The sequence below is a fragment of the Gopherus flavomarginatus genome, chromosome 14 (assembly GCF_025201925.1).
Source record: "Gopherus flavomarginatus isolate rGopFla2 chromosome 14, rGopFla2.mat.asm, whole genome shotgun sequence".
NCBI lineage: Eukaryota > Metazoa > Chordata > Testudines > Testudinidae > Gopherus > Gopherus flavomarginatus.
Window position 1 is genome coordinate 42,073,580 of NC_066630.1, and position 24,907 is coordinate 42,098,486.

A 24,907-nucleotide genomic window follows, 5' to 3' on the forward strand; every position below is an offset into this window, starting at 1 on the left:
GCCAGCCTCGCTGGATACTCTGTCCCCAGGGCTGCGTCAGAGGCTGGCCTGGGGGCTTGGAGTGTGTATATTGCTTAGATCCTGGGCTGCGCTGACCTCCGTGCAGCTGCACAAACAAGGATGCGAAGGCTCAGATGGGCAAGAGGCTTAGGGCCCAGATTTAAGGACGCTTCCTCCAGCTTTTTCCCCTGGGAGGAGTGATGCAAGCAAAAGTGTCTCTTTAAGCATGCCATGGGGGGCATGGGGCAATGAGCTCCCAGCGGGGGCTGCAAGGGCACTGCCGCAGGACATATATCTGCCCCTGAGGTGCTGTGCCTTTGGCCCCTCTAGAATGGCTGAAACTAGCGAGATCAGAAAGGAGATGCCCCTTTCCCAGCCAGCTCTGTGTGTTTACTCTGCACAGGACAGTGTGGAGCCAGGCCAAGTGTGCAGTTTCACTTCCAGCCACGGGAGCATGGTGCCATCTCACTTGTGTGTCACCGTGCAGGGGAACTCCCGTCACACTCAGCCAGAGGGTGGGCAGCAGCAGCAAAGCAGAAACTGAAGAGGCAGGCGGCATGTGTGCAGAGGGGAAGCTGGGCGGGAGGGGGGGACTGATCTGAGGCTCCCCACCCCCGAACCCGTCAGAACATCCTCATGGGAGTGGAAAAATCCTTCATGTCAAGAAGGGATTTCAAACTCCAGGCTCTTTCCCGGCGTTGTTGATAAATCCGGCTGCAGCAGGCCTGGGTTAGTGCCTGGGAGTCGGAAACAGAAACCAGCTGAGACTGACCCAGCTGGTTTTGCCACCCGCCGAGAGCTGGGAAGTACACTGGATTCAGCATTCTTCCTGACCCAGTCATCTCCATGACGCACCAGGCATCAGAACGGTGTCTCCTCTTGACACTGTAGGGGGAGGAAACTGGCTTTTATCCATGCCTCCGTGCTGGGGGAGAGCTCATGGAGCTCTTGGGGGTTGTAAACGAGGAGCATTTGTTCCAGGCAGGTCACTGGAAGAAATAATTGGGGAATTGTTCAGTTCCTCCCTTTGGGGCCGTGCAACCAGCTGGTAACATCTGCTGCTGAGCAGGGAAGTGACTTGCCCCGCAGTCCATTGCAGAACAAGAGCTAGAGCTCAGGTCTCCCAAGTCCAGTCCAGTGCTGTGGCTGCTAGGCAACACTGCCACCCCCGCCTCCCCAGTAACTGACTGCAACCCCCAGGAGGGACACTTACCCCCATAGGATGTGAAGCTTTTTGAAGCACTGGGGCCCCAGGGTGAGGGACCAGGCTGGCCTGTGCCATGCATCCTGGTTCCCACCTTCCTGTCGCTGCCCTGCTCTCTGCCCAAGATGGCCCTTATGACTGAGACACGAGTGCCCACCCTGTGCCCCAAGTGCTATATAAGGCTTTAGCTGTCACTGCCACATCTGGGTGTAGAACTGAAGTGCTCCGGAGTGCCAGCAACTCCCTGCCCCTGGCCCCTGGGCTTCTCTGCTTCCCTCGGTGCCAGTGGGCTTGGGGAACAGCGCAAACATGGCTTGCGACTGGGCACCATCACCTCCACTGTGGCACCTGGGCACGGCAGCGATGGACGCCCAGAGCAGGGCACAGGGTGGGCAGCCACCAGCGGGAGTGTGATCAGGGCGCTGGGGCTTGGGGAAGGTGGTGTCTGAAGAGTTCTGTGCTGGGCATATGCAGGGCAGAATGGAGCGCTGGGCTGGTGCCCCCGAGTCGTGGGTGCTGGGGTCTGTTCTCTGAATGCTAGGGGGAGAGCTGGTGACTGGGTGCCAGTGGTGCCCTCTCTCCTGTGTGTGCATCTGTGCCCTGGGGCAGGGCAGGGGTGTCTGACTGCCAGCCCCCTCCTGCCCCTGGGAAGGGCTGAGTGAGGCCCTCGGGGGCTGCCATCTGTGTCCGCCCCTCCCCCGGCAATACCAGTCACTGACCCTCTCTGCAATGTCAGGAATGTGCGAACACTGGGAGTGTCTGACCAGCCCTGGAGGAGCCGAGGGCCAGGGGGATCTCCTGGCTGGGCACACCTGTGTGTGTGTGACTCAGGGCTCATAGACTGCCTCCCCTCTGTATTGCAGCCCCAGCATGGCTCGCTCTGAGGGGCTCCCCACGGGGAATACCTGACCTCAGGGTGCAGTCCCTGCCCGGGGTGCACTGGCTGCAGGTGTTACATGGCATTAAAGGATCCCTTAGCCCTGCTGTGCTCACCGGCCTGGGTGCTGCATTGCATGGGAAGGTAGGAGCATGGGGCTGGTTGACCCTGTGAATGTGCCCCCTCCATGCCCCCATTGCTTGTGGGGCATTTCCGGTGACGCTAGGGCCCCTGTCCATGCAGTCCCACATCAGCCCTGCATGCGTCCGTGTAACTCCCCTTGGCCTCCCCGGGAAGTGTGACTACCCATCCCTAGGGGTTCTAAGCCCTTCTCTCCAGCAGGGGAACAGGGTCTGTCTTGGAGGCTGAGCCGCCAGGCAGCTGAGGACACTCTCGGCTTGGAGCTTGGCACTCGGTGCCTGGTATTCTTGGGGGCGCGCCAGCCCCAGAGGGTGCGGTGGGAGTGGGCATCTGAGGGAGGGAGCCTTGTCGGAGCTGGGGGGGCCCTAGGTTGTGAGGAGGAGAAGAATCCTGTCGGGGCCGCAGCCCTCTCTGTGAGACCTGGCCCCACGTGTGCACCAAGTGGGGCAGAGTGTGTCTGCCATGGGGAGGAGGCATGAAAAGCAGGGTCAGAGTTCCAGGTGCTTTGAGCTGTACCCGTTTGTCCCACTGACTGGTGGCAAATGGGGACAGGCTGACACCCATCAGGCCCTGAGCGGCCTGCTGGATTGGCTGGCTGCTCGGTTCTCCCATGCCATGTGGGCCCTCTCTTGACTCAGGCTTTGGCTGCAGTCTGCACCTGCTCGTGGCTTGGATCGCTGCCTCCTTGGCAGAGCTTGGTGGGAGCCCAGTGCTGGCTGGCTGTGAGCTGTGCCCTGTGGCAGGGGCGGCCGGGGGAGAGTGGAGCCGACTGGCTCCGCGCTGTCTCAGCGGCTGTGCCGGTGCTGGGTCTCTCCTGTGCTGGCTCAGGGGCAGATGGGAGGGCGAACAGTGTTGATATTGAGGTGCTTTGATCTAAGCTTTGTCCTCGATACCTTCCAGAAACATGCCTGGCCCATGCTTTGCTCGGTGCCAAGTGCTCCAGGGGCGGCCCCAGCCCCAGCCAGACATAGCGCAGCCAGCAATCCGTTCTTGGGCACGTTTACATGGGCCTGGTGCACACGGCACCCTGCTGAAGCCAGGGTGTGCATATGGCACGTCACTTGGGCTGCCAAGCCTGGAGCCCGGCTCTGGCAAGTCTGGGGCCAGGGCCAGGTCCAGATGGAGGGGTTGGGGGAAGGTGGGAGCCGGTGAGATCACCCATCCTGGGGGTTATTCCCACCCCCACCAAGCTGGCATCAGCTTAGTTGGATAATCATTGGGCGTGAGAGGTATGTCCGGGCAGCTGGAGTGAAAGCACATGGCCCAGCTGGCAGGGCCTAGGCAGGGCCAGGGGATGGAGCAGGGTGGAGGTACAGTGCGTGTGAAGCAGAGCTGAGAGGAGAGGGTCAGCAGGGCTTGCATGATGGGGATTTCCTGGTTGCATTGTGAGCACCTAGCTGCCACAGCCCCACTGTGCTCGGTGCTGGACAGACCTGAAGCAGAGGCAGCCACTGCCCTAAAGTGTCAGTGGAGGGGAAGGGGCAGTAAGTGGTACAGCAGGCGGCTGGGGGCAGAGGAGAATGGAGCCCACTGATTGCTGTGATAAGCAGCAGTCCCATCTGGAATGACTTTTGTGGGCATCCTAGCGACATTGGCCAGGCAGCTGGCAGAGGGGGCCCAAGCTTGCGGCGCCCTGACTGAGCTGGGGGTGCATGCTGGAGTGGGGGAGAGAAGGGGAGGGGACCCCCCTCTCCTGGTGCTGGAGGTCTGGGCTGATACGAGCATGGCAGGATCTGCCATGTGAAGGGGCTGCGCGGGGGCAGCAGCAGTATGGCAGAGCTCCCAGAGGGCTCTAGCAGCAGCAGGGCAGAGCCCCGGGCATGTGCCAGCAGCGGGCATCTGGCTGGGGCTCACGCCACTGTTCATAGCATCCAGTAGCAGGGCTTGGGCCTTGCCTTCCTTCCCGCTCCGGCCCTGGCCTGGGGAAGGAACGCACGATGGGAAGGACTGCTGGCTCCCTGGGCAGCCCAGAGCCCCTTGCTGCAGTGCTGGCATGTGGCTGCCCTGCTGGGCAGGCAGAACTGGAATGGCTCTGTCCACTGGCTCCAGGCGCCAGACGGAGCCTCCTGGGGTAGAGGAATGGCTGTGGGGGGGTGGGGGGCATTGCTCTGGGCAGTGGAGAAGGGGTGGGCAGAAGAAGGGGGACTGGCTGTGCCCCGTTGTGCTCTGTGGGAGCAGGGGCCGGGTTCATGCCACCCCAGCCCAGAACTGTGCAGCTGGCTGTGCTGTGGGCGTGATGGGCTGCCAGCAGCCCTGTCAGTGGGAGCCATGCTGCTGTTGTGGCCCCTGGAGGAGGAGATGGGTCTGGAGCCAGACCCACCCCATGCCCAGACCCCTGTCCCTGCAGCTTGGGATGTAAATAACCGCGGGCGGCAGCAGCCTGGCTCACTCTGCTGTGAGCTGTTTAAACGGCCTCCAGAGGATAATCTGGGGCCCTGCAGGTGAGCCGGCCTGCTTGGGATTACAGCTCCTCCTTAATGAGCTTAATTGGTCCAGCGTTGCCCTAGAGACTGGAGGGGGCTGGCGCTGTGCTGGAGAATGGACCAGGCAGCTGGGCTGTGTTAGCAGCCTGCCCGGGCTGGGCATCGGGGACCCGTCCTGCCCGGCTCTGCTCGCCGGTGGGAGCACTGGCAGTTAACCCTTCAGCGCTGCGTGGCAATGCTCCCACGATGGCAGGCAGCCAGGGCCCTCCATCTGGGGGAACAACCGCGCAGCGGCGTCAGGCAGGCTAGCCCAGAGAGCGCCGGGCCAAGCCAGCAGCTGGGGCGGGGCTGGTTCTGTGTGAGCAGCTGTGGTGGTTACAGGGCGCTGCAGCCAGAGTGGGGTGCCCAGTGCAGCACGGTGGTGCTGGCATCCCAGGGCAGGGATGGGGCTGAATCCAGCTTCCTGCGGACGCTCTGAGCTCACTGTTCAGGCAGCCCCTTGGGATGTCTTTGCTCAGGTGTTGCTGTCAGAGAGGCTGAGCCAGGGAGAGCACGCTGCTGGCAGCAGTGTGCCAGGTGTGCTGAGGACCCGCCTCCATGCCAGGCAGGCCCCAGTGGCTGGCTCCATCAGTGGCTGGAGGGTTGGCACTGCCATATCGCACCTGCTGCTGCACAGAGGGCAGTGTCATGGGTAGCTGACACCCCCATGCCTTCCTCCCAGTTGGCACTGTGCCCACGCACCCAGCTGCTTGGCTGCCCTCCGGGCGAGAGGACTAAAGAGAGGAGGAAATGCTGCATAAGCCAATTAGGGAGCCAAGGAGCCCTGAGCGTCGCCCCCTCAGCGCATTATCCCTGCCCCATCTGTTCAGCCCCTCTGCTGCTGGAGCCTTGGCCTTCCCTGCACAGCTGCGTGAGCAGGCGGGCACCCAGGAGAGGAAGCTGTGCCCCCCTCCTGGAGGAGATCTGGCAGCCTTCCCCTCCAGGCTGCGGCTGCTTGGGCTCCTCCTCCACCCTGTGGCTGTTCGGGGTCGGGTTGGACACCCACCTGCATGGAGTCATTTGGGGGTGAAAGGGGCCGTCGGTGCCAGCAGCTTCTAGACAAACAGGAATCTCATGGCAAGACCCAGCTCCGCCAGGCTCTGGCCACAGCCACGCTGCCCTTCGGGGCTTGTCTTCCTCCTTGCGGCTCCCTCTGGGGCTCCTTGCTTTGCCATCTGGTGAGGTGAGTGTGAGCTGCCCTCCCCTGCACCTTCCCCCATGGCCTTGGGGAAGCTGGGCTGCCCAGCAGACACCGCGACCTGGGCACTACCATGCCATGGGGTGAGCCGGGGCCTTGTTCACTGGCAGGAGTGAGTGTCCCCTCTCCTGGGCACTGACATGGCGAGCAGAGTGTCCACCTCCACCAAACCCCAGGGCTCCTGCTGGAGGCAGCAGGGCTGCGTGTGGGACCCTGCTGGAGGGTGGCTGGTGAGCCAGCCCCTGGCCTCCTGGAACATGGGCTTGAGGGGCCTGTGAGATGCAGGCTCCTGCTTGGACTCGCTAAGGTGACTCTGAGCTGCTGTAACAGACGATAGACTCTCGCAGTCACTCCTCAGCAGGGCAGCGGCTGCCAGTGGGAGTCCTGGCTCCGGTTCGGTTCAGTATCTTCACAGATGATTTGGATTAGGGCATCGAAAGCACACTCACAACGCCTGCGGGCCAGGAGGGGGTGCCTTTGGGGGGCAGGATTAAATTCAGAATGAGCTGGACAAACTGGAGAGATGGTCTGACATCAACAGGACAAATGCAGAGTGCTCCACTGAGGAAGGACCGAGCAGTTGCACACATACAGAGTGGGAAGTGACTGCCTAGGAAGGAGCACTGCAGAGAGGGATCTGGGGTTATGGTGGTTCACAAACTGAATAGGAATCACCAACGTGCTATTGCAAAAAAACCAAATGTCATTCTGGGATAGATCCCCATCCGCAACTGCTGTCAGCCGATATCTCCAGTGGTGATGGGACACTAGCTGGGGACGGCTCTGAGTTACTACAGGGAATTCTTTCCCGGTATCTGCCTGATGGGTCTCACCCACATGCTCGGTGTCTAACTGATCGCTGTATTTGGGGGAGGGAAGGAATTTTCCCCGGATCAGATTGGCAGAGACCCTGGGATATTCTTCGTCTTCCTCTGCAGCATGGGGCACGGGTCACTCGCTGGGTTGAACTAGAGCAGTAGTTTTCCTCCTTTTTTCATTTGCGAACCCCTACAAAATGTTGAATGGAGGTGCAGACCCCTTTGTGAAAAAGCCACCCCCCAAGCGATGTAAGTTATACCTACCCAAGCGCCAGTGTGCACAGCACTATATCAGGGTGAGAAGCGCTCCCACCAACAGAGCTACCACCAGAGCGTCTTCACTACCAGCTGTAGTGATTCTAGTGTGGACTAGCCCTATGAGTGCTGTACAGCAAGACACGAGGAGTAATTCTTCCACTCCACTCACACTGAGAAGGCTTCAGCTGGAGCCCTGTGTCCAGTTCTGGGCACCACACCTCGGAAGGACATGGACAAACTGGAGAAAGTCCAGAGAAAAGCAACAAAATTGATCAAAGGTCTAGAGAACATGACCTGTGAGGGGAGACTGAAGCAATTGCGTTTGTTGAATCTGGAGAAGAGAAGACTGAGGGGGGACGTGGGTACAAGGTTGTTATAAAGAGGAAGGTGATAAATTCTCCTTAACCACTGACGACAGGACAAGAAGCAGCGGGCTCGAATTGCAGCGGGTGCTTTAGCTTGGACATCAGGAGGAATGTCCACCTGTCAGGGTGGTTAAGCACGGGGGGAATTTCCGAGGGAGGCTGTGGAATCCCCATCACCGGAGGTTTTTAAGGACAGGTTGGACAAACCCCTCTCAGGGCTGGTCTAGGTAACATGTAGTCCTGCCTCAGTGCAGGGGCCTGGCCTAGGTGGCCTATCGAGGTGCTTCCAGGTCTATGTCTGTGTAACTCTACACACTGTGCCTTGGACAATGGCAGCTCCTGGAGCCATAGTGGGGTCTGGGTATGGTGACCGCCTGGGCAGTGCGGGCACATCAGTGTGGCAGAGGGGCTGTGCCCAAGTTACTCAAGGCCCTGAGCAGTTCTCCGGGGTGTGGACTGCGCGCTCTGCGCATTACCCCTGCGTAGCCCTGCTGATGGGCAGGAGGAGGCTGTGCCAAGGTCTTCTGCTGTGGCCTGGTATTTTCAGCTTTTCTCTGGCATCCGCTCCCAGTGGCCAGCCCATGTCTCCGCAGACCCAGGGAAGGCAGATGGCTCCCCAGAGGGCCGCTGCTTCAGTGTGGCCATGTGTCTGCTGTGAATACGGCCGTGTGGCCAGCCAGCCCTCGTGCAATCTGCAGGTTGGCCACATCTGCCTTGTCCTGATGCTTAGTGGGTGGCCTGAGCCATGCTGAGTTCCATCAATGGCTATTAGCCAAAATGGCCAGGGATGCAATCCCGTGCTCTGGGTGTCTCTAGCCTCTGACTGACAGCGTCTGGGAATGGGTGACAGGGGATGGATCACTTGATGATTCCCTATTCTGTTCAATCCCAGTAAAACACCTGGCATTGGCCACTGTCAGAAGACAGGATATTGGATTAGATCAGGGGTAGGCAACCTATGGCATGCGTGCCGAAGGCGGCACGCGAGCTGATTTTCAGTGGCACTCACACTGCCCGGGTCCTGGCCACCGGTCCAGCGGGCTCTGCATTTTAATTTAATTTTAGATGAAGCTTCTTAAACATTTTAAAAATCTTATTTACTTTACATACAACAATAGTTTAGTTATATATTATAGACTTCTAGAAAGAGACCTTATAAAAACATTAAAATGTATTACCGGCACGCGAAACCTGAAATTAGAGTGACTAAATGAAGACTCGGCACAGCACTTCTGAAAGTTTGCCGACCCCTGGGCTAGATGGACATTGGTCTGACCCAGTGTGGCCGTTTTAGGTCTGTGTGATCCCCTAAAGACTCAGGGGGTCCTCCAGCCCCTCTGGGGTTACCAGGCTGTGGCTGGATTTGGCACCATCCCCCCTACACACACCTTGGGAGGTGCTGGGCATGGATCATTGCATTGGGAGTAGATATGGCTCCATGGCCAGCCTGGGGCAGCAGGGAGGCACCAAAGGGGTTGGGGGCACATGTTCCCTTCCCTTCCCTGTCAGGGGATGGCGGAGAGCCGCTGGCTGGTGCCACGTCGCAGAGCTAGGCGGGGGTTGGGGTTGTTCCCTGGGAATTAAGAGCCAGACAGACCCCATTGACACACTTGGCTAAGCCAGTGGCATAGGCCCTCATGGCTCCATCTTTGCAGCACTGGAGGAGGCTGCTGTAGGAGGGTGCATGCGCTTGTGAGTTGCGGGGCTGCCCCGGTGAGGGAGGGGGCAGGGGGAAAGTTTGCAGGGAGGGGTAGCTGGAGTGAGAGGCAGTGGGCCGGAGGGGGCTCTGAGCAGTGTGGGGAGCAGGAGGGGGCAGTAGCAGTGCAGAGCACACGTCCTTTGTCAGAGCAAGGTGGGTCAATATCCTCTCCCCCTCTTTACCCGGGGGAAACTGAGTCACAGTGTGGTCAGGGATGGGCTCCCAGCCACTAGTACATACCTCTTCCCAGGAACTGGCTATCTGTGGAATATGCAGCACCCTAGCAGGACTTGGGGGGCAGCCCTGGTGGATCAGCCGTGCAGAGAATGCTGGGCCCTCCCTATGCGGTGTTCCTCAGGCAGGCCTGGCCTTTGGGCTGGGAAGCCAGCTGCCTCACTCCCTTTCCTTCCCCAGAGCGGCTCCTGGGGCTCTCCGGCTGCAGGGTGGGTCGGGGACTTTCCAGCAGGCTCTGCTGTCCTGGGGCTTCCTTCCTGGCGGCTAGCGCAGAAGGCGGGGGCCTTAGCGGATTACGGGGGCTGGGAGCTGGCAATGCTGCCCTGACGTGGCGCCTGGATGGGCTGGGCTCTGTGATCTCCCAGCAGAGCACCCCCAAAATGCTCCCGTGACTGCCCAGCGCTGCCCTGGTGCCTGCTGCATCCGCAGAGACCTGGCTGAGTGCAGGCCCGTGGGGTGATACATCCACCTGCCCAAGCAGGGGCAGCCAGCTTCCACCCCAGGCTTGAGGGGATCATGGTTACGATGCCATGTGCCCCCAGCTGCAGGGCGTGGAGAGCTGTGGGGCCACGTAGTGCCCCCTGCAGGGAGTGGCATGCTTTGCTAAGGGGCGGGCTGTGATTCCCTGGGGGAGGGATCTTTGGGGCACGGGAGCAGTGTCTCAGGGAATGATGGGGGGGTTGCTTGCAGCCCCTGCCAGTCGGCTGAGTCCTGTGCTGGGCAGGGCTCCTGGGCTGGGCTGTCCTCGGGGCCGGGAAGCTGGGCTCCGGGAAGGCTTGGTGCGCCTGGGACAATGAGTGTTTCCTGCTGTCTAGGGCCTTTAGCTCACCCCCCTCCCCGATGCCTGTCCTTCCCGGCACTGACAGTGGAGGGGTTCCCCATCTAGGGCCCTGCCTCCTGCCCTGCCACATGCTCTGTTCTGCTGGTGCCTGGCTGGTTCCAGAGGGAGTGTGGGTGGCTGGGATGCGGGGAGTTGCTTGGCCCATGGGTCAGCGGATAGGGCAGGGGGCAGCACCAGGGCACCAGTCTCCAGGGGCAGCCAGGAGTTGTGGTGGGTCCCAGAGCCGTGTGCCACACACACTCTGCTCCCAGGCGGCCTGCTGGAGCTCTGGGCCCAGTTCTCAGATCAGCACCTGGCCCCATTGCTTGGGGTGACGGCGCTGGAGCCCTGCTGCCTGGCATGTGATGCCACTCTGGAAGGCCTGGCTCACAGCTAGCCTGGCACGGCAGCAGTGCCAGGGAAGGACCGGGCGTAGAGCTGGCAGGGCCCAGCCAGCGGCGTTGGGAGAGCGGGACTCCATGCTGGAGCTTGAGTTGAGGTGGCCCCTCTCCCTGCCACGGCCCCAGGAGCCTGAGCCTTCCTGTGCCAGCCCAGCACACCCAGCTGTCCCCCGTCCTCACCATGTCGTTTCCTTCCCTCCGCAGGGAGGCCCTCCAGGTCGCACTCCACCATGTCGCTCTCTGTGCGTCCCCAGCGGCGCGCCCTTGCGGCCAGGATCAATAGGAGCCAGTCCTTTGCCGGCGTGAACTCGATCCAGGACAAGGCCTTCAGGTAGGGCCCGGGGGCTGGCTCCTGCTGGCGGGGGCAGGGCATTGGGCAGCCTGAGCGTGTGCCGGGGTGCCCCTCCCCTGACACTAACCCGCTTAGCAGGGATCTCCGCGGAACGTCGCACAGGGGACTCACGGCATTAGATGCAAGAAAGGGGCAGAGAATCCAGACTCCCAGTCCCCTGCTCCGTCGATGCATCGCACTAACTCCTGGTCCCCGTCGGCTCCCTTCATAGTCTGTGGCGGGGACGTTCCTGGAGCCTGACTGGGCAGCGCCCGGCCGGCGCATCCTCTGGGAGAATCGGGTGGTTGCCGAGCAGCTGGGCAATGCTCTGGCTTGGGACCTGATCCACCCACCGTTGCTGTGCGAGATGGGCACAGTGTCCCTGCAGCCCGGGGCGCTGGGGAGTGGCTTACGGGGCGGTGGGGGGTGATGGGGTCATCCAGCAGCTCTTCAGACCGAGCTGTGCTCTCCCAGCTCAGATGTTCGGCTTCGAGTCCCCATCTGCCCCCAGCCCTTGCCTACAGCGATCCTCCCACTCCCCATTGTGCAGGCTGCTTTGGGCCAAGCGGCTGCTCCCCAGAGGTGACTGCAGTAGAGGGGTGCTCTGGGTCCCTCGCTTGGCAGTGCTGTGGGGTCCTGGAGCCTGAGGGGGGCCCATAGGAATGTGTGATGTTCTGCTTGGCTCCAGCTTGGGGAGCTCACCAGACGCTGGCTTTGCTCCCCGCGCTGCTGAGAATGGGAAGCGGTCCTGGGGCGTTGTCCATGGATCCAGAGGGCTGCAGGGCTCGGTGCTCCTGGAGCTGGCTGTCCCAGGGCCCTTGCAGTGTGGACAGGCACGGAGCCACCTGCCGCTCCCCTGAGATGCAGCCTGTTGGCAAGTCATGTCATGACTGGGCCGAGGGGCAGCAGCCTCCCCAGGCTGGGAGAGCCATTCCTGCCCAGGGTGCTGCGGGCTCCGGCATTGCTCCAGCTACTCCCCCTGGCCGCAAAGCACCTGGGCATCGGTAAAGGCAGCTGGAGCCTGGAGCCAGCCTGGAGCCCCTGCTGCTGGAGGAGCTGCCCTCGGGGCCAGCACTACCAGAGGCCATGGCTGCACTAGGTGGCTGGGCAGTATATCGGGGGAGGGGAGGCGTGTGCAGGGCAGGTTGTTGGCCAGAGGGAGGCAGTGCCTTAGATTGGTAAACCCCTTTGGACACCCCACTTTCTGTTCCCAACAGGTCAGTTGGGAGGGTGCTCCCCTTCAGGTGCTCTGACCCCCAGTTTTCCCTCAAAACTTGATCCACAGGAGAGGGGTCTGGCACTTTAAATGCAGACTTTTCACCCTTCTCCTGGGAAAGATCCTCCCTACCCCTCTCTGGTCCTCCCTCACCTTCCGTCTAGGCTTTCCATTCTGGGCTCCCCTCTGGGTCAAACACTCCTGTGTCCCCCAGAAGGGAAGGTGACCCTGGTCCAGCTGCGGGCTTACAGCTACCAGCTATGACAAACTCTTCACTGGCCAGCAAAATTCCCCCTCTTTCACTCAGGTTGGGCTTGCTTCCAGCTACAGAGTCCTTGGGGTCTCTTCCCACCGCAGCTGTCACCAGGATCCCAACTTCCACCTTCGGGACACGTCTCTGTGCACCCCAGGGCAGGCCTGCAAGGTGGTGCATTCCCCTCCCTTGGGGAGGTGATTATGGGACAGGAGCTGGCTTTGTCCAGCCCCTCCATCAGGAACTTTCCTTGAGCCCCGGGGCTACAGAAACTGGCTATGCCCCCTGCCCCCAAAGCTGCATTCTTTACTGCTACAGAGGAATCTGAGGGTTTGGCTACACTTGCAGGTGTGCAGCGCTGGGAGTTAAAGCTGTCTTCGTGCAGCTGTGTAGAGAAAGCGCTGCAGTGTGGCCACACTGACAGCTACCAGCGCTGTAGTGTGGCCACCTTTGCAGCGGCATTGGGAGCGGTGCATTATGGGCAGCTATCCCAGCTTTCAAGTGGCTGCAACATGCTTTTCAAAAGAGGCGGGTGGGGTGGAGTGTGACAGGGAGCGTGGGGGAGAAAGAGAGAGTGGATTTTTGGAGCCGACACTGTGTCAGCAGCTGCCTTGCAAGTTCCGACCACTTCCTCCACCCCTTTCTCATTCACTCTTAAATGCAAATAGCCTTCAGACCAGATAAGCAGCTGCTCCGAGGGACTCCCTGCCCCCCACCCCGTCGTGCTGTTTCTCTCCTCAAGCAAACACTAGCTGTGGACATTCCCTGCCTGCCTCTGCTCGAGCAAACAGGAGCTGTGTTTGTTTTTTAGATAAGCAGCTCCCAGAGCCCCAGTTCACAACAAAACAAAGAAAGTTCTTTAGTTAAAAGCATTATGGGAAAATTCCAGAGGTCACTTACAGCGTAGTAAGGTTAATCGCTGTGTACACTGGCACTCCAGCGCTGCAGCACCAGCGCTGTTCTCTTTATTCCTCTCATCCATGTGAAGTACAACCAGCGCTGTAGCCAGGGAGATCCAGCGCTGTATGTGCCTTGCCAGTGTGGACGGGGAGTAAGTTACAGCGCTGTAAAGCCACCACCTGCACTGTAACTCTCCAGTGTAGCCAAGGCCTAAGAGAGACTCTCCTATTCCCCCAGCAGTCCCTGTGAGTTCACCCCCACCTCTGGGGCTGTTAGCACAAGTTTCCATCTCACTGCTAACCAGCCCTGGGCCAGATTCTGCCACATTAAAGAAATCATTCCCCAGTAGAAATGGTGCAAAATTGTGTGCCGCCATTGCAACAGTCAGTTCAGCCTGCAAATGACTAGTTTGCGTGTGTACTTTAGCTAAAGGTGCAAGAACCTTGTAGCCCCCGACCAGCTCTAATTCTGCCATTTCCCTGGCAACAAATCCTTCTCCTGGATCGGGTCCCTCCAGGGAAATTTCAGCCCCCATATCTCTTAATCCAAGAAGCACGTTCCCATTCACTTAGCGGCATGCATCTGCTCACTGCTTACTTGGGTAGAAGCAAGTTTTACAAATCTTCTGTGGAAAGAGGCCGCAGCCTGGCTCTGAGAAGCAGCAGCTTCGTGTTACTTGCTGCCTGCTCCCACTCAGCAAGGCACACTTACTCCTCAGGTGCTCAGTGGACTTACAACGATAGCACCTCTTGGGCTCCTCTGCTTGCACAGGAAATTTGGGATGAGTAACAGGAGAATGGGGAGGTGAACGTCCAGCCTCCTTTTTCCCAGGGTTAAACTGGTGATTCCAATTTCCTCCAACCCTATACCCCTCTGCCAGTGGTTTATGTTTAGCTGCAGTTTGTGCTTGCTCATAAGAATCTGCAAACCCAGCTAATCCACCCACTGCATCCACCTTTTTGTCCCACTGTCATGGTACAATTCCCCACTCTGAACCTTAGCGTCCAAAAGATGCGGTACCAGCATGAATTCCTCTAAGCTCAATTACCAGCTTAGTACCCATAGTGCTGCCACCAACCAGGAATTCCAGTGCCTGGTACACTCTGGTCCCCCCTAAAACCTTGCCCGGGGACCCCCAAGACCCAGACCCTCTGGATCTTAACACAAGGAAAGTAAACCCTTTCCCTCACCATTGCCTCTCCCAGGCTTCCCCTCCCCGGGTTACCCTGGAAGATCACTGTGATTCAAACTCCTTGAATTTTAAAACAGAGAGGAAAATTCACCTTCCCCCTCCTTCTCTCTCCCCCTCCCAGATTCTCCCTGAGAGACAAAGTAATCCTAACACAGAGAGAAATTAACCTTTCTCTCCCCCTTCCCTCCTTTCTCCCCACCAATTCCCTGGTGGATCCAGACCCAGTCCCCTGGGGACTCACCAAAATAAAAAAAAACAATCAGGTTCCTAAACAAGAAAAGCTTTTAATTTAAGAAAGAAAAAACAGTAAAAATTATCTTTGTAAATTTAAGATGGAATAGGTACAGGGTCTTTCAGCTATAGACACTGGGAATAACCTCCCAGCCTAAGTATACAAGTACAAATTAAAATATTTTTAGCAAAATACCAATTTGAACTCTTCCCAGCCAAATACACATTTGCAAATAAAGAAAACAACCATAAGCCTAACTCGCCTTATCCCCTAGTACTCACTATTTTAAATCTATAAGAACCTGTATCAGGGAGATTGGAGAGAAACCTGATTGCACGTCTGGTCACTCTCAGAACCCAGAGAGAACAACCACCAAACACTAACAGCACACACAAAAACTTCCCTCCCTCAAGATTTGAAAGTATCCTGTCCTCTGGTCAGGTGACAGCCAGACTCACTGAACTTGTTAACCCTTTACAGGCAAAAGAGACATGAAGCACTTCTGTTCTATTAACTCTTAACTATCCGTTTATGACACCCACAAATACTGTTTTACATCATCACTGCACATATTCAGGAATTGTTCCTGAGTAACCAAATCACACATTTCTTTCAAGCTTGTAATGCCTTTGCTCCTCACCCACTTATCTACCAAATCTCTCATTTCATTTACATAAGCCAGATTACTCAGTCCAGAACCCCTCTTAAGACTCCTGATTTTAACCCTGTAGGTTTCAGGTGTAACCTGAAACTGTTTCAAAACCAGTTCCTTAAATTTACCATAGTTTGAAGCATCTCAATAGGTATCTTATTGAATATGTCCAGAGCTCTGCCAGTCAATTTTGCTATCAGTGTGGTCATCTTGTGATCTTCGGGGATGGCATGGAGGGTGCACGGTCTCTCAAAGGTGATGAAATATTTGGCAATATCGCTGGATTCATCATATTATAATAATAATAAAAAATCATAATTGGAGCTATACCTATCTCCTAGAACTGGAAAGGACCTTGAAAGGTCATTGAGTCCAGCCCCCTGCCTTCAATAGCAGGACCAAGTACTGATTTTTGCCCCAGATCCCCTAAGTGGCCCCCTCAAGGATTGAACTCACAACTCTGGGTTTAGCAGGCTGTGACGAAGTGGGAATGTTCTTAATGTTTTCTCTGAATACCGTGTTGGTGTCTCAGTGTCCCCTAGGCAGTTCTTAAGTATCTAGGTGGTGGAATAAGGGTGTGTGATTGCTGCAGAGCAAGGGGCCAGTGCACCTCAATGCCTGGCACTCTGTCTCCTAGCAACTGATGGCCTGGGCCCCTCCCCTGCAAAGGTGCCAGCTGAAGGTGTTGGAGACAAAGGGATCAGGTGACCTCCTGGCCCGGGAAAGGAACTGAACAGAGAGGAGGGGCTGGAGGGGTTGTTAGTCTGGACCTGGCTGGGGAGGAGGAGTGTAGTGCAGACTTGGGGGTCTGGCTCACTGCCCCCCGGAATGGACCCGGCCAAGGGGTCCGGTTCGCGGTACCTACAAGCTCTGTTTTAGACCCTGTTCCTGTCATCGAATAAACCTCTGTTTTACTGGCTGGCTGAGAGTCACGTCTGACTGCCAAGTGGGGGTGCAGGACCTTGTGGCTTCCCCAGGACCCCGCCGGGTCGGGCTCGCTGTGGGAAGCGCACAGAGGGGCAGAGGATGCTGAATGCTCCAAGGAGAGACCCAGGAGGTGAAGACATGTGAGCTTCTTGCCCTGAAAACAGTCTGCTCTGAGGTAGAGGAGGCTCCCCAAAGTCCTGCCTGGCTTTGTGGGGAGCCGTTCCAGATCATCGCCCAGGGACTCCGTGACACAGGCCCATGCTCAAACCACTGAGCTATCCCTCCCCCTCCACTGAGCTATCCCTCCCCCTCCACTGAGTTATCCCTAGTTGCTCCCATTCGTGGATTTTTGGGGAAGTGGAGCCAGCAGGTAGAGGGTTTTGTCTCTTCGACTCCATTACAGTCAGTTCATGCCTCTGGGCCTCCCTAGCTCTCTTGTGGGCAGCTTCCTCCCTCTCCATCAGTCTTTTATGTTAGTTTTTTTTCTCTTTTGCTTCCAGTCTAGCCAGCTCTAGTTTAGTTGCTGCTTCACTGATACTCATTTTCCTGCTTTCTTGTGCTGGGCCACCCCCTGCAGTTCATGGAAACTGGGATGCACTCAGCTCAGGGGATTCTTAGTTAACAGAGACCTTGCCCAGTGCCCAGTGTTCAGCCTTTCTGGGCAATTTGCAGCTTGTGTAGTTCTAGCTTCTTCTGATCTTCACTCTTACTTATTTTGCTTCCTTTTCTGTCCCTACTTCCCTTACCCGAAATAAGCAAACAGAAAACAACAAACCAGTAACCACTTTGTCTATTCTTCAGCCACCACACCTAAAACTCACTAAAATCACTACCGGCACCTAAGCAATCAGCTGTGCACAGACCCTGCTCGACTACGCCACTGTGACGGGTTGGATCACAGAAACCCTCTTGGGAGCCGCCACCCGATGTGCCAAGACTACTTCTATCCCTGCTTTCCCTGCCAGCTTGGGACTCCAGCACCCTGTCTTGCTGAGCCAGACACGCCCGTCTGCTCCAGCACAGACCCAGGGTCTGAACCACGTGCCCCAAAGCTGCAGGCTTAACCTGAAAGCAGTTTACAGAAGTGTTCCTGTCTTTAGCACTCAGATGCCCAACTCCCAAATAAAACCGTTTTACCCTGTATAAAGCTTATGCAGGGTAAACTCATAAATTGTTTGCCCTCTATAACACTGATAGAGAGCTATGCACAGCTGTTTGTCCCCCCTCCCCCAGGTATTAATCATGTACTCTGGGTTAATTAATAAACAAAAAGTGATTTTATTAAGTATTAAAAGTAGGATTTAAGTGGTTCCAAGTAGTGACAGACAGAACAAAGTGAATTACCCAGTAAAATAAAATGAAACACGCAAATCTAAGCTTAATACAGTGATAAAACTGAATACAGTTAAAACCTCACCAGTTCCACTAAGCTTCCTTTTACAGACTAGTCTCCTTCTAGTCTGGATCCAGCAATCACTCACACCCCCTGTGGTTACTGCCCTTTGCTCCAGTTCCTTTCAGGTTTCCTTGCGGGAGGAGAGGCTCTCTCTTTAGCCGGTTGAAGACAAAATGGAGGGGTCTCCCACAGGCTTAAATAGACTTTCCCTTGTGGGGGGAGACCCCCTCCTCTCTCCTATGCAAAGTTCCAAGATGGAGTTTTGGAGTTACATGGGCAAGTCACATGTTCATGCATGACAGAGTTTCTTACCAGCCAGGCCACATTCCTGGGAAAGCTCTGATGTGGACTGGCGTCTTCGAGTTCATTGTTGGCTTAAGTGGTTCTTGATTGGGCACTTAATTTGCACATTCCTTTCTCGACAGAAATCAAGCAAGTACACAGCCAATATTCCTAACTTCAAGTACAACAATGACACATGCAAACAAATAGGAGGAATAGATTCCAGTAGATCAGTTTACAGAGAGGTGTTACATTGCATATGTAGCATAAAACATGTTCTAGTTATGCCATAATTACCTTCATCAGCAAGTTCCGTAAAGCCTTATGGGGGGCACCGTCATGCCGCTGTTGTACGGGAGGCTGGTTCAGAGAGCAGGTTTGATGCACTTGCAGTGTCCGTGTTGCTGAGGAGACGTGCTGAGCGTTCTGCAGCAGCTGGAGTTTCCCAAGCGCTGAAGGTTTCGTGCCCAGGTGTGTGTCAGTCCAGCTGAGAGGTGACGAGGGCGTGAATAACAGGCTTGTGGAGGTAATAGAGAGAGGTACTCGCAGATGCTGCTATGGGAGAGCTCAACATAGGCAAGGAACCAGGGGCTCTCATAAGCTACAGACTGAACTAACCAATTGTGGGTGTGTATCTTCAGGCAAAGGAGAGTGCACCGTGGCTGGGAATGCTCTGCTCTGCCCACCAGCATCACCCCTGTCTTCCACCAGCTGGTTTTCATCCACGGGCGGCTCTCACCCCAGCACTGGGCCGTCTGGTGTGTGTGTGTTGGGGGGGGGGGGGGGACAGGCAGAGCCGTGTGTCACCTGCGTGTTTCTGGCACTACATGGTGCCTGAGCGGCTCACCTAGGGCTGCATGTAGCTGCTGAAGGGGACTGGAGAGAGCACTGGTCCTTGTGGGGCTCCACGCGTCAGGGATCTATGGGGGAGGTGCAGGCTCTCATCACTGGGTGCGTCCCTCCAGGAAGGACACAAACCTTTGTAGAGCGCTGCCCTTCCCCCGCCACCTCTCTCAGGTGACAGCAGGATCTCCTGGGTGGCAGTGTCCAGTGCTGCAGAGAGGTCCTGGAGCATGAGCCCGGAGGTCTATCTGCACTCTAGGGGCAGGAGGAGCATCCTTCAGTGCCACAAGCTGGTTTCGGTTTCACATCCTGTTCATGCTGGATGGAGAATGTCGGCTTTCGTGAAATGAGCACGTGGTTGGCCTTTGGCTAGCGTCTCCAGCAACTGCTGAGGACCCAGAGGTTTGGCTGGGGCGGTCGTTGGCTGGCACCGAGAAATCCAGGGCGTTGGTCCAACTGGCTTATTGGAAGGAGAAAGGGAAGGCTCCTTCTCTGATGGAGGCATTGGCTGTTCCAGTCAGGGGTGGCACCAGTTGTTCCCAATGCTCTGTCACAGGCCAGGCTCTGCGGGGGTGCTCAGAGCGTCTTGGTGAGTGGGGCTGGGTGGGGTGCTGGTGGAGCAGGCTGCTGGCAGGGTCTCCTCTGTGCAGTAGGGCCACTCTCTTCGCAGCACATGGGCTGGGCTCTGAGCCAGGCTGTGGGTGCTCAGGTGGAGCAGTTCCCCATCCTGGCTCGCTCCCCCTCGGGGCCAGGCTGAGCAGGCAGACAGGAAGCTTCTCTAGGCAGGTAATACAGTCTCAGCACAGGATTGGGGGCCAAGTTCCTGCTAAGCTGCACAGCACAAAGCAGCCTATCAAGGGCCGTGCAAGCTCTCAGGGCTGCGGTGGGGAGGTGCGATGGCGCCTCTCCTGCAGCCCCAGCCCTGGACTTGCTGCGGCCAGGAAGAGGTGCTCTTCCCCAACCCCAGTGCTGCTGCGGTGAGAGAGGGCTTAGGGGAGTCCTCTCTCCCCACTGTGACCCCAGGGAAGTCTGCACCCCAAACCCCTTATCCCCGGCCCCACCCCAGAGCCCACACCCCCAGCCGGAGCCCTCACCCCCCCTGCACCCTAACCCTCTACCCCATCCCTGAGCCCACACCCCCAGCCAGAGCCCTCACCCAAACCCTCTGCCCCAGCCCTGCATCTTGGCCCCACCCCAGAGCCCGCACCCCAGCCAGAGCCCTCACCCCAACCCTCTGCCCAGCCCTGCATCCTGGCCCCACCCCAGAGCCCTCACTCCCCTGCACCCCAACCCTGTACCCCAGCCCTGAGCCCCGCATCCCTGGCCCCATCCCAGAGCCTGCACCCCCTGCTGGAGCCCTCACGCCCTCCCACACCTCAACCCTTTGCCCCAGCCCTGAGCCCCCTCGCACACTCTGAACTCCTCGGCCCCACCCCTGCCACACATCCCCTCCATATTGGTGCACATAACAAAATTCATTCCGCATGTGGATGTAAAAAATGAGAGGGAACACTGGTTGGGAGGATTCTTTGGTCCTGCCGTCCCAGCCTTTGTTTTCAACTGTGGGCGCTTGAGTGCCTCTGACTCGGGGGGTCGGAAGACAGGGTGTGTGTGACAGGGCGGGGGGCCATTTGGCGTGTTCAGGGTTGAGGCTAGCGTCCGTGGTAATGACCGAGCAGGCCCTGAGCTCTGTGTCCTGCGGGCAGAGTGCTGCTGCCCAGCCCTGCTGGAGTGCTCGAATTGGGCTGTGGAGCGCCTGGAGGTGATGGCCTGGCCCAGGCAGTGGTGGCGTGCTGACCTAAAGATGGGCCTCTGGGCTCAAGGGCTGGCCCAAGGGGAGATGGATGTGTGGGGATTTCTGGGATCCTGGGGGAGAAGGAGGACAGCTGGAAAGGCCCACGGACATCGTGCCTTGCTTCGAAATCCAGGACGGAGCTTCCCGGAGGGGGGCCGATCGGGCTGTGAGAGAGTTTTCTGAGGGCCACGCTGGGACCTGCGGTGCCTGGAGAATGTGCCGTGCTGGGCCCACGGCCTCTCTCTCTCGGCGTCTCAGTTACGGGTGGTTGAGAGCTGCCCATGGGCAGAGAGTCTGGGCTGTGGTCCTTGCTGTTGGGTGCTGGCTTCCTCGGGCCACGTTTTCTGTCTCTGGAGGCGCTGAGTGATTGTGAGAGTCCTGCATCTGCTGTTCTGTTCCCTGCCCATTTCTGGCATGTGGCCTGGGGTTGAGTTCTAGCACATTGCTTGGACAGAGCCATGGCAAACTCTGCAGGGAGCACGTGAGCTGGGACCAGCCCCGCTTCTTGTCCCAGTTAGTGCCAAGCAAACGGGCAGAGCACCAGGTCTCCTTCGCACCCAGCACTTCTGTGGCCAGTAGAGGAGCCCTGAAATCGGAGCAGGCTTATCTAACCACCGTGGGCTCCACTTCCAGAACCAGGGGCGCTGGCGTCTGCCTCAGGCCCAGCTGCAGCCACAGAGTCGGCTCCTGGCACGGGGCAGCAGGGACCAGGTGGCCGCGCCTGCAGGAAGCTCACCTGGCCTCCTTGTGCTTCCTCCCCTCAGGAACCTGCCTCCCTTCAGCACCCCAACAGTGTCCAGGAAGACTGGCTCCCGGGTCAGGAGGATGTTCTCCATGTCCCACAAGTCCCCCCCACCCAAGGTGCCGCAGCCCGACCGGCTGGACGAGGTGTACGAAGCGCTCAAGAAGGGGCTGACGTAAGTGATCTGCCCCACAGCGTCCAGCCCGGCTGCACAGGAAGGGGAGCAGCCAGCCATGCAGCTGGACGGCGCCAAGCAGGGGGCGCCTGGCTCTGCATGGAGACACGGGGCTCCCTGGAAGGGCCCCGGTTCCTCTGCACGGGGACTGAGTAGCTGTGCCATCGGGCTGCAGATGAGACCGATTCTCTGTGGCTGGGCATTACCCGCCCCACGCCAGGCGGTGGCCCCAGGAGAGCCGAGCTGTGCCCAAGTGGCTACTTCAGAGAAGCTGCGCTCCAGGGCAGTCCCAGCCCCAGCCCCAGCCCAGGCATGTGTCAATCCCCCCTCAGATGGCTGCGAGGAGCTTGGCGGTGTCTGCGGGCCGGGCGGGGCGCGGCGCACATGGCTGTGGTTTGCAACCAGCCCTTATTGTAAAGCACTGCGATTCCTCGCTCGGAGGCCTGTTTCCTCCCTGCTGAGTGACTGTCTGTGAGAGCTAGGGGATGGGGGGGGGTGGCCAGTGGGGGAGAGTGAGCGGGGGGGTGCTGGGTGCGCTTGATGGGGGCAGGGGTTGGGTGTGGGGAAGGCTGAGGGAGCAGGGGCTGGGCACAGTACTTGGATGTGAGTTGGGGGCAAGGAAACTGGTGCTCTGGGTAAACTTGTATTTTGGTACCTCTGGCCCCTGCAGGCATCCCCTGAACACCTCCCCACCCTCCCTCCCAACACCTCTGGGCTCCACTGCCTCCCCACAGTGCTGGGGGGGTGGGAGCCAAGCGTGGCCAGTGGCTGGGGGCAAGCTGGAGGTGGACAGGTGTTGGGCGTGGTGGGGGTGGGCGCCGAGTGTGAGGTTGAGCTGGGGGGGGGCAGGTGTGGGGGTGAGTTCGGGGGGAGGGTGCGGGTCTGGGGTTTAGATGGGGAGGTGGAGGGCAGGTGTGAGATTGAGCTGGCAGGTGGGGACTGGGTGTGGGGGAGAGCTGGGGAGGTGGGTGCCAGGTGTGAGGGAGAGCTGGAGAGGTGGGCACTGGGTGTGCGGTTTTGCTGGGGGGCTGGCGCTGGGTGTGGGGTTGAGATGGGGGGGCAGGGTGTAGGAGAGAGCTGGAGAGGAGGGTGTTGGGTGTGGGGGAGAGCTGGGGAGGCGGGCTCTGGGTGTGGGGGAGAGCTGCGGGGGGCAGGGTGTGGGGGAGATCTGAGGGGGCAGGCCCGGGTGTGAGATTGAGCTGGGGAGGTGGGCGCCATGTGTGGGGTTGAGCTGTGGGGGAGGTGTGGGTGCCGGGCGTGGGGGAGAGCTGGGGAGGTGGGTGCTGGGTGTGGGGGAGAGCTGAGGGGGCGGGCGCTGGGTGTGGGGGAGAGCTGCGGGGGGCAGGGTGTGGGGGAGATCTGACGGGGCAGGTGCCGGGTGTGAGATTGAGCTGGGGAGGTGGGTGCCGTGTGTGGGGTTGAGCTGAGGGGGGCGGGCGCCGCGTGAGGGAGAGCTGGGGGGGACGGGCGGGGGATGGGTGTGGGAGAGAGCTGGGGAAGTGGGCGTTGGGTGTAGGGGAGAGCTGAGGGGGCGGGCGCCGGGTGTGGGAATGAGCTGGGGAGGTGGGTGCCATGTGTGGGGTTGAGCTGAGAGGGGCGGGCGCCGGGCGTGAGGGAGAGCTAGCGGGGAGGAGTGGGCGCTGGGTGTGTGGTTTCGCTGAGGGGGCGGGTGCCGGGCACAGCCAGCCACTGTCTCTGCACTGATTGGGGCTGGGCTCCCCAGGCTGTCTCTATGCCCAGCCTGGGGGCTAATGCGGGGGTGCTCTTGCCCACAGAGCCTACCTGGAGGTGCACCAGCTGGAACTGGAGAAGCTCAGCACCCAGATCCGCGAGTCCAAGAGGAATTCCCGCCTGGTGAGTGTGGGTCGCGCTCGGCTCTGTGGGCACCGCTCTGCCCGGGCACTGCTCCGGCTCCTCCCCCCAGTCCTACCAAAGAGCCCTTCCTGGGCCCCTGGGCAGGGTGTCTCCACAAGGAAGCTGGAGAGCGGCGAGCCTGTGCGGGATTATGGCACTGGCTGGTATGTCCTGTGTGGGCCCCCACTGCCTCCCCCGCAGTCCAGCGTTCTGGTGCATGGGTGTGAGCCGCAGAGCCCTGTGGCAGCCCAGCGCGTGCGCAGCGGCAGCCCCTCCCTGTGGTCTGCGCGCGGCAGTGGGAACCCAGCTGAGGTTCTGGCGCACAGGCAGCGAGCTGCTTAGCACGGGGCTCCCCACCCCAGGGCCTCCCATGCTGCATGTTACATGCATGCTGCTGGGGTGTTGCATGTTTGCGCTGACAAGCTACCAGGTGCTAGCATGTCCGATGGCAGTGCCGTGCGTGATCCCAGTGCAGGGCCTGCGGTGCCCCTCTCTGAGCTCTCACCCTTTCCTTTCCTCCTCTCTCTAGGGCTTTCTCTATGATCTTGACAAGGTAAGGGCTGGTGCTGAACAGAGCCACCGGGGGAATAGTGGGGCAGACCCCTTGCTGAACTCCCGATGCTGCTCTTTGGGCCGCCTCCCTCCCCTCTCCTCCAAACTGGGCACTCTCAGAGCCCTGGGTCTCTTCACCCATTCACCCTCGTCAGCTCCCCTTCCCACGCAGGCCTCCCAGTGGGACGATGCCTGAGGTGCAGGGGCATGTGGGGCAGGCTCTGCTAACGGGATGCCCCTCCCCTTATATCCTGCTCCATTGCGCAGAGTCTGTGCTGCAGTCAGAGCCTCTCCTGTATGGAGCCCTCAGGGCCCCAAGGGCCGCGTTGGGAAATCCGCACGCCAGCATCCAACGTGCCACTGACTGTGCTCCGCCCTGGACCAACCCGCTGGGGTGGGGGTTTTGGGGGAGCACACGGACAGAATCTCTGGGCTAAAGGGCCTCGGACAGGCGAGTGCACCGCTGCGCTGGTGGGGGGGGCAAGGGGGGCCAGCACGTGTGTGGTTCTCTTGGGTTTGTGCCCTGGTCGCTCAGGGCCTGTCTGTCCCACATCTCCGTGGGTGGCTGGAGAGTTAGTCGGGTCACGGTCCCACCAGCGCCCCGAATCGCTGGGAGGCTGCCGAGCCACCTGGTTTTGTAGTGGCTGGCTTCTGGCCAAGGCCTGATGCACACGTGGGAGAAAGGCGCTCTCGGTTACAGATGGGACAGCCTGGGGCTGAGCACTGGGCCTCCCTGGGGACCCCAGGCCCAGCGGGGAGGCAGCTCGGCTTTCCCGTCCTGCCCTACCCTGTGCCCCCGGACGCAGCAGCGGGGAAGCCCGTGCTGTGTTGCGGCCTGGCCCCGTGCTGACTGCGTCTGACCCGCTCTCCTCCTGCTCGGTTCCAGCAAGTCAAGTCGATCGAGCGGTTCCTGCGCAGGCTGGAGTTCCATGCCAGCAAGGTAAGGGTGACCTGCCTGGGGGGTGGGGGGCGCCCCTCACGTCATGTGGCTCTTATAGGCATGTGGGGGACGTGTTTCTCCCTCTACATACTTCAGTGCTTCTCCAAGTTGGGATTACCCTGAGTGAGGCACAGTTCCCCCCCACTGC

At 59.1% G+C, this 24,907-nt stretch overlaps 1 protein-coding gene across 5 annotated transcripts in view; it reads left to right on the forward strand.

Moving 5' to 3' along the window:
- Positions 1 to 24,907, forward strand: part of RIPOR1 (RHO family interacting cell polarization regulator 1) — a 130,254-nt gene that overhangs the window by 88,700 nt on the left and 16,647 nt on the right. For all 5 annotated transcript variants that reach the window (XM_050922345.1, XM_050922343.1, XM_050922340.1 and 2 more), the window contains 5 exons: positions 10,682 to 10,808; positions 21,261 to 21,413; positions 23,189 to 23,267; positions 23,797 to 23,820; positions 24,706 to 24,759. In XM_050922345.1, the coding sequence (XP_050778302.1) occupies positions 10,708 to 10,808; positions 21,261 to 21,413; positions 23,189 to 23,267; positions 23,797 to 23,820; positions 24,706 to 24,759 (411 nt within the window). In that variant the 5' untranslated portion in view covers positions 10,682 to 10,707. The remainder of the gene's footprint in view (positions 1 to 10,681; positions 10,809 to 21,260; positions 21,414 to 23,188; positions 23,268 to 23,796; positions 23,821 to 24,705; positions 24,760 to 24,907) is intronic.